This window comes from Lacerta agilis, chromosome 14, assembly GCF_009819535.1.
Source record: "Lacerta agilis isolate rLacAgi1 chromosome 14, rLacAgi1.pri, whole genome shotgun sequence".
Taxonomy (NCBI): Eukaryota; Metazoa; Chordata; class Lepidosauria; order Squamata; family Lacertidae; genus Lacerta; species Lacerta agilis.
The window spans coordinates 22,241,097-22,254,207 of NC_046325.1; the positions used below are offsets into that span (position 1 = coordinate 22,241,097).

At 44.9% G+C, this 13,111-nt stretch overlaps 1 protein-coding gene across 1 annotated transcript; it reads left to right on the forward strand.

Moving 5' to 3' along the window:
- The first annotated feature begins 10,718 nt into the window (after positions 1-10,718).
- On the forward strand, positions 10,719-11,666 carry LOC117058576 (olfactory receptor 14A16-like). The gene has a single exon (XM_033169816.1). The coding sequence runs from the start codon at positions 10,719-10,721 to the stop codon at positions 11,664-11,666; it is 948 nt and encodes a 315-aa protein (XP_033025707.1).
- The last annotated feature ends 1,445 nt before the right edge of the window (positions 11,667-13,111 follow it).

A 13,111-nucleotide genomic window follows, 5' to 3' on the forward strand; every position in this document is an offset into this window, starting at 1 on the left:
AAATGCAAGCATTTAATATCAATTGGAGTTTGCTCTGGGACTTCTTACCTTATTATTCACGTCATCCACCTTCTTTAATTCTTCTTCACCCACTTTTAATTTTTTTCTTATGTTCACAACTGATTCAAACAGAGTAAAATCAGATATAACTATATCCATATTACTGCTAACAATATCTGGAGTATCACATTTTTATTAGATGGTGGTACATCTTGTATATTATCATTCTACTGCATTATAAAATTGTGATTATTTTTTGCATACTAAAGGTGCTTCCTTTCTTTTCCACCTGTGTGCCTCTCAGACTGTTATTGTGTTTTCAGACCCAGAGACCTCCCTCCTAAATAAAGACACATTTGACTCAAAATTTAGTTTTGGTTTTTGGCAGAATTTAGGCCACAACTTTATTGATTACAGAAAAGTGAGTGGTTTCATAGGCTCTGGTTCGACTAGCTCCTACACCCTTGCAGGTAGCACTGACCCAGAGCTCTATCATAAGTCAGCCAAGGGTGAACACCTGAGGAAGGTGAAAAGCCTGGGAGCAGACTCTATTCACTTCCTCCGATGCTCCCCTGGACTCAGGCATGGGCACAACCCCTTTTCAGGGGTTGGCCAAACCAAGTTGAGTCCTTAGATTCCTTTAACAAAATGTCCTTCACATAGGAATGGCAAGACTGTTCTCCCATCCCTATCACATGAACCAGTGCCTATCCGCAACCTTACAAGTTGTTTTGAATTGCTACGTGGCAGGTGAAACCCAAATGGCACCAGCCAATTAGCCAAGTGGGGAAAATTCCTGCCGTGCCCCTTTCCCAATGACAAAAGCCAAAAGAGGAAGCTCTAGGTCACGTGCATTGGTTTATATAGGTCCTTCGATCCGTTTAGACTGCAACCCCATTGGCCAGATTGAAACCCAGCATCAAGGGACCTACCAATCAGGTGTTGTGACTGTTGTGTCTGCCGGCAGAGTTGTACGCAACTCCTCCCCACTCGTGCTCACCCTGCTCGGAACCCGGCGCCTTAGCTGGTCAATGTGGCGGCGCATTACTCTGCCATCTTCTAACGTCACAAAATACGACACTGGCCCACTGGGTCGGGTGACCACCCCTGGCACCCATGCTGGTCCCCTTGCATAGTTCCAGACCCAAACCTGGCTGGTCAGGTATCGGGTTCTATCATCCTCGGCAGCCGGTGGCTCTCTTGCATAGCGGCCTGGCACCTTGTCAGGGTGGACGAAGTCTAGAATTGTGGCTAACCTCCTCCCCATTAATAACTCTGCAGGGGACTTGCCTGTAGATGCACACGGTGTTGTGTGCTGCAGGAACAACATCCTTGCAATGCGAGCAGACCAATTCCCTTCCAGAAGGCGTGCTATTGAACCCTTGGCCATGCGCACCATCCGTTCGGCTTGTCCGTTCGAGGATGGGTGAAATGGAGCTGAAGTTACCCCTCTAATGAAATTATCGGCCAGGAATGCCGTGACCTCTTGGGACACAAAAGCCGCCCCGTTGTCTGACACAATGGTCTCGGGTAACCCATGCGTCGCAAACAAAATGCGAAGGGCCCTGATTACAGCAGCTGAAGACATGTTGGGAACAATCGAAACCTCAAGCCACTTCGAGTAGGCGTCTACTACAATTAAGAACACCTTTCCCTGATAAGGCCCTGCAAAATCTACATGAAGCCGGCTCCAAGGGTTCTTGGCCCGCTCCCACCAATGCACTGGTGCTCTGGGCATTTCTGGGTGCACTTCCTGGCACGCCTGACAGGTGCGCACCCATTGTTCAATGTCCTTGTCCATGCCAGGCCACCACACAAAGCACCTGGCTAAGGATTTCATCCGAACCATGCAAGGATGACCCATGTGTAGTGTGTCTAACACCTCATTCCGTAGGGAGCTTGGAATGATCACCCTGTCACCCCACAATATGCAACCCTTATGGAGGGACAGCTCATTTTGCCTTGCCATGAAGGGTCTAAATTTCTCTTCCTGTGTCCCCCTTGGCCATCTCCTCCCCACCCAAACAAGGACACGGGCGAGGACGTGGTCCCTCTTAGATCTCACAGCGATGTCGACAGCTGTCACGGGTGGCCTGCGAAGCGTCTCCATCATCATGACGTGCTCGGCCAAGAGCTGGGTCGTCATCAGCTGCTCCAGGTAGTGGTAGACGACTCAGTGTATCAGCATGGCACAGCAGCTTACCCTTCACATGACACAGTTCGTATTGAAATCCATTCAAAAAGATGGACCATCGGAGCATGCGTGGGGACAAAATTTGGGGCGTTTGTTTATGCGGGCTGAAAAGACCCAACAAAGGCTTGTGGTCCCTTTGAATTGTGAAAGGGCGGCCATACACGTAGTCATGGAACTTCTTGATTCCTGTGACTATAGCCAGCGCCTCCTTATCAATCTGGGCGTAGTTCCGCTCCGTGGGGCTCAAGGTTCTAGAATAGAAAGAGATTGGCCGCTCCGATCCGTCCGCCTCCCTGTGACTCAAGACAGCCCCCACGCCATATTGTGAGGCATCACACGCCAGCACCAATGGTTTAGCAGCATCGTAGTGGGCAAGTGTACTGCCCTTCGACAGCATTCCCCGCAGCGTCTCAAAAGCTCTCTGTTGCGGTTGTCCCCAACGCCACGCGCACTTCTTTTGTAGCAGCCGATGCAAGGGTTCGGCTATCGATGCCTTGTGTGGCACGAAGGCGTGATAGAAATTGATGAGGCCCAAGAAGGACTGCAGCTCAGCCTTGTTACTAGGTGTCGGTGCTGCGGCGATAGCCTTAATCTTGTCTTCCATGGGGTGGATACCAGCAGCATCAATTCTGTATCCTAAGAAGTTCACAGCGGCCACCCCAAAACTGCATTTCTCCTTTTTTAGTTTTAAACCTGCATCCTGGAATTTGCATAGAACTGTCTGGATGCGTCCCAATAGCTCTTGAGCATCCTTTCCTGCAATTAACACATCATCAAAATACGGAAGGACGCCTGGCAGGCCCCGTAGCAGGCGCTCCATAAGACTTTGAAATATGCCAGGTGCCACGCAGACTCCAAACTGTAGCCTATTCACCTTAAAGGCGCCCTTGTGCGTCACAGTTGTCTGGATTTCTGCAGACGACGGAGTCACTGGAAGCTGCTGGTATGCCTGCGCCAAGTCAATCTTTGCAAACACCTTACCCCCAGCCAGCTTCGCTAATAGTTGGGACACTACTGGAATTGGGTAAGAGTTGCCCCTGATGGCCTTATTAATCGTACATTTGTAATCCGCACAAATTCGTATTTCTCCATTAGCCTTCAGGGGTGTGACAATGGGTGTTTCCCATCTTGCAGAATCCACTGGTGAAAGCACCCCTTGCTGTATTAGCTTCTCCAATTCAGTCTCAATTTTAGGCTGTAGTGCAAATGGCACCCGCCTGGGTTTGAGGCAGATTGGTGCAACCCCAGGATTCAGTTCTAGGTCAATTGAAGGCCCTTTATAACATCATAACTCTCCATTGAATAGCTCCCCAAATTCCTTGTACAGGGTGTCAAATGTCTCGGGAGCTATCTGGACCATGTTGAGCCCTGAGATTCCCAACCCTAAGGCTGGGAACCAGTCCGTGCCCAGCAGGCTAGTGCGCTTCCCTTTTGCGATCACTAGCTTTAACACGGCCTTCCTCTCGCGGAACTGTACGTCAACTGCGCACATACCCATAATGTCTATGCGGCTGGCGGAATAGGATTGTAGGGTAGCCGGGAAAGGCTCCAACAGAGGAAGCTTACCTCTAGGGAATAACGATCTGGCCGTGTCATCCGAAACTATGGAGAATCCGGATCCGGAATCCACCTCCATGTTACACGGCTTCCCTTCAATTAGGACCCGCACAGCTGGTTTCCCTTGGGCTGGAAATGACACAGTTTTGCCCTCGATTTGTGTGAGGTAGTTGCAGTCGTCGAGTTGGTGAGTCGCTGTGGATGTCCTCTGACCCCTTGGTTTCGTGCCACTCGACCTGCAGACCCTTGCTATGTGCCCCTTGCTATGTGCCCCGTTTTTCCACAAACATGACACGTTGCTTCTCGGAACCGGCACTTTCTTCTCTCATGTGATCTGCCACAGCCAGGGCATACCCCCCGACGGTCTTTATTTGCTGTGCTCTCCTGCCGCACCATCTCTATTCTCCACACCGGGCTTTGGTTGGGGCTGACTTCCTGGTCGTCCACGGTGTGGGTTGTCTCTCCAGCTCTCTTTTCGGCTTGCCAGCCCGGGTTTTGCTCCTCTCTCTCAGCACTTTCAGTTGCAATCGCCTCTTGGAACGCCGTAGTGAGATCCATCTCTTGTTTTGCTGCAATCCGCCTGCGGCCCTTGCTGCTGCGAAGACAAACCGATCCAGCAGGGCTTCTTCCAAGTTGGCAAACTTGCAGTGTCTTGCCAGCTTCCTTAATTCGGTGAGAAAAACTGCCACTGTCTCTCCAGGTCGTTGTTGTCTTCTATGGAATTCGATGCGCCATGTCATCTTAGACGCTGTAGGATTGAGGTGCTTCGAGAGGTGTTCCTCCCGCAGTGTTGTGGGGGCCAGAATTGCCCGAGCCAACTCAAAGGTCTCTGCCCCGCAGCAACTCAGGAACAACGCCTTCTTCTTATCCTCATCAGTGACCCCTTTTACAGCCACGCTGAATTCGAAACGCTCGAGGTAAGCATCCCACGCCTCAGTTGCTCCGGGATGAAATGGTTCCATGAACCGTGACGCTGCCATCTTTCGTGGGACTGATCTGTCCTGTCAGTCACAGGGAGTCTTGTCTCCAGAATCAGGTTGCTAGGGTCGAAAACCCTCAGACGGCCTGAATCCCACCTTCGTCGCCAATATGTTGTGTCTTGGGTTCTGGGAGCAATAAGTTCAGCGACACTTCTTTGTGAACAGCTCTTTATTGTAAGGATAGGACAAGACTGGGGAATAGGGGGCAGGGAAATCTCTATTTATAGACACACTGGTACAGAGAGGAAAGATACATTTAAGCGGGAACCAATAATATTCAAACTTTCCGGCGGGACCCAATCAGGCTGTGGATTGTGATTGTACTCTTTAAATTGACCAATGACATTACTCCACCCGGCTGACAGAATATCTTAATTAATACACAACAGTGACTATCCAATGGACGCACCCACAACCAAGAGGTCAGTATCCAGTTCTCTCCGCAACATGTGCCCTCTTTTAGGGAGGACACAATTTCTTGCACTAGTCTTTTCCCTTAGAAATTTCTCACACTCTGAAGCCAATGTCATTAGAGTAGAATAGTAATACACACTTTATATTAACTGGGGGCAGCACTGTGTCTGTTGGAAACACCAAAGTTAGACTTGTAAAATGTGGAAGCAGCACACATCTATCTTTGTACACCTAACCCAGATACATCACACACACACACACACACACACACACACACATATATATATATATATATATATATATATATATATATATATATATACACACACACACATTGCAAATTATGATTTGATTTCCCCCCCCCTCCACTTAGGGAAGAAACAATCTCATATTTCAATCAGTCTTCCAAAAGTATACTGCTCAAAGGGAGTAGACACTCTTGTGGTGATTTTTTTTTGTGTGTGTGTGGGGATTAACCACTTGGGCAAATGTTTGCCCTAGTTGCTTTTTCTTGCATTTGGAATCACAAAAATCTGCTTAGACTATGGCTGCCACCCAATAAAACAGGGCTGATCCCAGACATTTGGTTGGCTGAACTGAAGGAGGAGTTAGTCTTCCCCCATTCCCCACTTAAACACGGAGGATGAGACTGCATCTGACAAGACATATGAAGGCAGTAGGCTATCTTAGGAGGCAGAGGGCAGGTGACATAGTACTAATCCAGCTCTGTCTTCTTATACTTCACTGCTGCTTGCTCACTGTGTGGTGTAGTGGTTGAGAGCAGTAGACCCATAATCTGGTGAACCGGGTTCGTGTCTCTGCTCCTCCACATGCAGCTGCTGGGTGATCTTGGGCTAGTCACACTTCTTTGAAGCCTCTCAGTCCCACTCACCTCACAGAGCGTTTGTTGTGGGGGAGGAAGGGAAAGGAGAATGTGAGCCACTTTGAGACTCCTTCAGGTAGGGATAAAGCAGGATATCAAATCCAAACTCCTACTCCTACTCCTCCTCCTCCTCCTCCTCTTCTTCTTCACTCGTCCAGCTAGGATTCAAAGAAATGCTGCAATGCAGTAGTAGAGGCACAAGCATGTGTCACAGGAGAAGCAGAATACATGCAAATGCATTTTGCCTCCTGGAGTCCTGGTCTGGCTGTATTGCTACTTTTTCAATCACACAGGGTCATTTGCATGTGGAGGTCCCCAACGCCACTCCCCAAAATAATTCAGACATGAGACATAATTTTTGTTTGGGTTTTTGGCAGAATTTAGGCCACAACTTTATTAAATTGCTAGTCAATGTGAGTGGTTGCGTAGGCATTGGTCCAGACTAGCTGCCCGACGGGACAGAGCTGACCATGTGTCAGCAGTGGGAAATCCCATCTGGGGAGAGATCTGGGGGTTGGTAAGCAGAACCCTCCCCCTCCCCAGTGGGTCCCAGGGGCTCTCGCATGGGCCCTGACCCCTACCGGGGTTTCGGACTAGCATATGAGCCCCTGGATTCCTTTAATGGAATTCCCAGCACACCATCACCATTTGGAGGGACTACCACCCCTCCAATCACGCATAATGACCAATGCCTAACCGCCAACCTTACAAGTTGTGAACTAGTTGCTAAGCAGTAGGCAAAAACCAGATGGCAACAGCCAATCAGCCAACTGGCAAAATTCCTACCAGGCACCTGCCCCAAAAGCAGACGACCCCATGACAGGCATAGCAAGATCAACACAGAGGGCTAAACATTGGGGGGGGGGGAGATGATCCGCAGCATGCAGCCAAGAGGGTGTTCAGTCATGAGGCTGACCCATTTGTAGGCTGCTGGCTGTCCATCACAAGTCGATACATATGAATCTCTCTAACAACACCCCCCAAGCCCAATAGGAGCTGTGGCCATCTATACTATTCCTCCCACAGTGATGGAAGTGGCTTGCTGGCCCCCACCGCAACACGTGCTCTCTTTGAGAGAGAATCCGCTTTGCCAATTCCCAAGAAATAGAGAGCAGGGATGAGGCAAGAGAGGCAGATGTATGATGGACATTCATTCAAAAAAAAAAAAAATTAAAGCAGATTTTGCCACCGAAATATTAAGAGGAGGAAAAAGTGCATTCAGGCATTTTGATAAGAACAACATTGTGTGGATATTATAAAAAGACACATTTCCAATGAAGCATGACCAGTACCAAGTCAATAATAAATTGAAACATGGAAGCAATTGTGATATTTTGATTTGATTGATTGTATTTCTATGCTACAACATCCATCTGAGGAATGTAAACAATGTTTTCCGATCAGCTGTGCTGCTCTCTTGGGAGTAAGATCCCAAATGGCAAAACAGACTTAAAATAAAACACGTTCCCATGTCTGTGGTCGCTGCTAGCTGATGCAACATTTAGTGACTGTTAAAGGTAAAAATCAGTTGCTTGTTCTGTATACAGAAGTGCCACAGGAAGGTTAAAAGTATTTGGTTGGGGAAATGCATCGACTTGCAAATTTTCAGTACTTTGTACCCCAATGAAGCTGGAGGGAAATTAGTTCTTACAAGTAAATGTATTTCAAAATTATTATTTTTTTTGGGGGGGGTTAAGTAGTTTTCTGTTGCTAGTAATCTAGGAATGCTGATCACCATTTTCATTTCCAGTCCTCTATTGTGTTACAAGTGGTCTCATGTATAAGAATAATGGCACAGAGATTCTTACACTGTTCTACTTTACTGAATGTCTAACTTGTTAATCTATTTTAATTTTTAAAACCCTAATTGAACTAGCCTACCCCTCAAATTTATTTTGAACTGGATCTGGGAAAGGCAAGAAGCTATTCAGCACATTAAATCTAGATTTAAGACAGGTATGACTGGTCAGAGTTAACAATATTTTTTAAATTAACTTTTTATTAATTTTAACATTATTGAAACATATAAAATAACATAATTCCCATAACAAAAAGATATATAACTCCTCACATAATACATATATAAACATCCTTATATCTTCTTACTCTGTTTCATGACTTCCTCAGATCCCTCTTTGCTGATTTCATTATATTACATCTTTAGCAGTCTTCCACTTCATTTTAAACATTCTTAATTCTAATCCTCAATTTATATATCATTGTCTCACTTTTTTATCTATTTTCTAATTATTCACCATTCTAAAACTAACCTGAGCCTCAGTTTCTTCCAAAAACTTTCCTCTTTAAAAAATATTACAATACTTTTTTAAATACACTTTAAAATTGCACCAGAGTTAACAATATTAATGTACTGTCAATACTTGGGGAATTGTATGGAGGAAAAGATTACTGTTCACTAGGCAGTTCTTTAAAATGTTTGTTGAAAGTGACTGTGCATTGTAACATACAGTCTGTTCTTGAATAATTGACCAGTGGGGAAATATGGCAACCTGTTTAGGATGTATTGTCACCTCCTGGAAGAATTTTCAGATGGCTCTATGAATGTACGACTAGTCATGATCTACAATAGCTAAACATAAACATCACCTACCCACAAAGAACCACGGCTGTTCTTAAAGACCCAAGGTAAGTTGATTTTTGAACAGTGAATATAAAGCAACCTATGGTCATAAATCTATGATTCTTCATATTGATATTCATCATTCCCTATTTCTCCCCCAACATTACTCTTGGACTGTTACTCTTTCACCACTTTTTTTTTTTGTTGTTGCTTCTGGGAACAGAAACCCAGACGAGCCAGTCAGGGTTGATCCAAGACCTTTTGCTGGCTGAGATGAAGGGTGTCTTCCTCCCCACACCCCATTCCTTTCTTAAAGACTAGATATAGGACAGCATCTTAAACCACATATGAAAGCAGCAGACTAGTAAAGAGACAGGTCACATAGCACAAATCCAGCTCTGTGCTCTTAGTACTTTGCTGCTGCTTGCTCTCTGTTCCATCTAGTTTTTGCTCAGTGCTTCCTCAAATAAATGTTGCAATGCAGCAGTGGAGGTAGCGGAGCAGAATAACATGCACATACATGCTGCCTCCTGGAGTCCTAGTCTGGGTGCCATGCTGCTTTTTCACTCAGTCAGACACATTCTACAATTCCAAGGAAAGAGAAGTTATTTGGTTTAGAGAAATAGTGGCGGGCACATTAAATTAACTCTTTTTGGAGCAAACAGTCCCAATCAATGATTTTCCTTATTACGTGTCTTGTGCAAAACTGCTTAGGCAAGGAACAAATGAAAGGAGGGGTGGGGCAATAGAGGTTAGTCCCTAAAAAGACAGCCCAAAGCTGACAAACAGCCCACCCCCCCAAAAAAAACATGCCAAAGAGTTTGCACACCAGCAGTGACTGCAGATGTACAATGGGTTGTTTTTTGCAGATTTTGCTAGAGATATTCTGTGGGAAATGTGGATTAAAGGGGGGGGAGTACAGGCTATATGTGTACTTTGTATGCACATTGTCCTCCAGCTGCTGCAAAACCTTCATAAGTAGGACCCATAACTGAGTAGTGAGCCCCTATGCACATATAAGTGTGTGCAAGTAGCTTCTCTTTCTGATGTTCCATCTAATGCACAGATGTCAAGGGATGGCTTGAGGGATATAGAATCATGTAGCAATGCACACATTTGTGAGTTGAGGCCCCGTCCCCTGCTTTATGATAAAACAAGACACATGGACACAAGTATTTTAGGTTAATGGGCTTAAAAAGGCCACAACTTTATTGGTTACATACTGTGAGTGGTACTGGTTTAGGCATTGGATCCAAACCGACTATATTTCACTCCTGCCCACTCTGCAGGAAGTCACACAAGGGTTAACAACCTGTAGGGGGAGCTTGCTGATGCAAATCAATTGGAAGCTTTCCCCTAGAGTCACCACAGGGTCATGACATGGCCCTAGCCACCACATGGGCTTCGGACAGGAACCACTGGATTCCTTTAATGGAATACCCTTCAAGGGGAGGGGGGTGATGGCCACAACCTCCCCTCCAGCACACAACACATTTTCCAATGCCTAACCACCAAACCTTACAAAGTTGTGATGATTTGCTACGAGGTAGGTGAAAAAACAAGTGGCAGGTGGCAATCTGCCAAGTGGAAAAAAATCCTACCAGGACCCTCAAAGGCGACCAACCGAGGTCCATAGCAAGCTCAGTTGTTGAATGCATGAAAATAAGATGGAGGGAGGGAGGGAGGGAGAGAGATCAGTGTGTGCAGGAAAAAAACAGGCTGAGCCACAGTCCCATGCTCGTTTAAGAGTGGCAAACCACACCCCTCCGCCAGCCATATTGGCTAGCTACGGGCATGACACAGGCCAGGGACTCTCTGACGCAGTGGGTCATCCATGCCCCCTGCGAAGCTTGGGAAGCGAGACCCGCTCACAACCGCTCCCCTCGGTGAAGAGGAGAGGCTTTGCAAAAGGTGGAGAAGGGAAATGAGCAGACATATTGAGTGGACAAAGAACCTTCATATTGTTTTCCCAGCGTGAATTAAAGAAAGGAAAATGGGAAGCATTTGATAGCTAAATTAAAAAAGCTCTGTTTAAATCAAACATGTTAATCAATATTCATATGTTAATAATTATTGGTCTCTTCCTTGTACAGGTAACATGTGAATAAAATGCACAATCTTACATCCATGTCTGCCTTTCTGCTGCTGGAATTCTCAGACGTCCGAGATCTGCAAATCTTACACTTCTTTGTATTTCTGGTATTGTACTTAATGGCAATAATGGGGAATCTTCTCATTGCTATTGCTATTGCTCTTGATCATCACCTTCACACACCCATGTATTTCTTTCTACTGAATTTGGCCATCATGGATATTGGAACAGTTTCAGTCATGGTACCCAAATCAATGGCGATTTCCCTCCTAAATCACAAATTTATTTCTTATTTTGGATGTGTTGCTCAAGTTTTCTTTTATTTCTTATTTGGAACATCAGATTATGCTCTGCTAACAATAATGGCACATGACCGTTATGTGGCCATTTGCAACCCACTCCACTATGAGACAATTATGCACAAAGGAGCCTGCATTCGAATGGTAGCCATTGGGTGGATTATAAGCCTTCTTAATGCCATGTTACATACTGGGAGCACCTTTGCCAACACATTTTGTTCGAATGCTGTCAATCAATTCTTCTGTGAAATCCCAAAGTTACTGAAGCTCTCCTGTTCCAACTTTTACTTAGTGGAAGTTGGAGTTATTGTGCTAAGCTGTAGTATAGGACTTAGTTGTTTCATTTTCATCATCATAACATACATGCAGATCTTTTCTACAGTGCAAAGAATCCCTTCTGTCCATGGTAAGAAAAAAGCCCTTTCAACTTGCCTCCCCCACCTCACCGTTGTCTCTGTGTTTTTATTCACTGGAGTGTTTGCTTATACAAGGCCTCCCAGTGAAGCTTCTCCTGATCTAGATATAGCTTTTGCTGTGATATATACCATAATTCCTCCCACATTGAATCCATTCATCTACAGCATGAGAAACAAAGAGATCAAAGCTGCCTTGTGGAAACTCTTAGATTTGGGGCATTCTTCTAAAATCATATCCAGAATTCTATAAGAAGGCATGTGGGTGCTTCACAATCACCTTCTGTATGTGATCTCCCCCCTATAATCTGTTGTAGAGCATCCGTTTTGCATAAAGGCAGCTCCTGGTTTAAAACTTGGAATCTCCAAGCAGGGCAAGGAATGGTGACCTGTCTGAAGGCCCAGAGAGCCACTGGAAGCCAGTGCAGAGAATACAGAGCAAAATGGAATAATGGTTCAATGCATATCAGGCAACTTTGACACAAATCCCTGCTTTTGCCTCAACTTTGTTCTGCATTTCTCCATAATTTGTTCACCTGCGTCTTGCAATGGAGCCATATGAATGACCCAATCAAGCCTCAGTTGTTCAAAAGGAGGCTAAGAGGGATATATGCCCAATGCCTGTGCTAAATCCTACCAACTTCTGAAATCAATAAAGTTGTGGCCATTTTTTTAAAATCCCAGAACATTTGCTTGTTCAGTTTGTTCACCTTCTTAAATTGGGCCTTGTTCCTGGAGGTGAGGGCAATGCCATCATCTCATCCACACCATACATTTAAAGCACTCTTATCACCTTTGAAGATCCCTGGCTTTCCTCCACAGAATCCTGGAAAGTCTGATTTACTGAAAAAATTGATAACTCAACAATTAGGAGACCTCGACAATCCGAGAATCTGGGAATTATCTCTTTATTGCAACCGCTCTCTTTACTGCATACTGAATGCAAATCTATTTAGGTAGCACTCAGCAAAAGGCTATAATCAAAGTTCTTTTGGGGTCAAGAGAATGGTATGGGAAGTGGCAATTCAAAGGTAGGTTTCTGTGCAATCCTCTTACAACTGGAATAATATAACTACATCTGGTTGGACTAGTTAGATCATATTCATTGCTAAGTCCTATGTACAGTGGTAACTTGGTTCTCAAACTTAATCCGTTCTGGAAGTCTTTTCCAAAACCAAAGCGTTCTAAAACCAAGGCATGCTTTCCCATAGAAAGTAATGCAAAATGGATTAATCCATTCCTGACTTTTTTTAAAAAAAAACAAAACCCTAAAGCAGCAATTTAACATGAATTTTACTATCTAACGAGACCCTTGATCCATAAAATGAGAGCAATAATCAATGTACTGTACTATAAAAAAAAATAAAACAGTATTGTAGATTATAAAAATTAAAATTATTACTTTTTTTCTTACATGCACTGATGATAGTCCTTGTTTGGATTGGGGGGCTTTTATTCATTTCTGCAGTCACACAATCAGTCAATCAGTAGCTGAACTGGGATCTACACAGTCACAAAAAACAAGTCACAAAAACAAAGTCATGAGCCACAGTCACAAGTCAGTCCCATAAAACAAAGAACAAGTCACACTCAAAACCACAAAAAATACACACAAACACAAATGCAAAAAAATAGCAAAAACAAAAGCTCCAAATATAACCTCTGTGTTGCGTGGGTGCTTGGGACTCAACAGCTGAC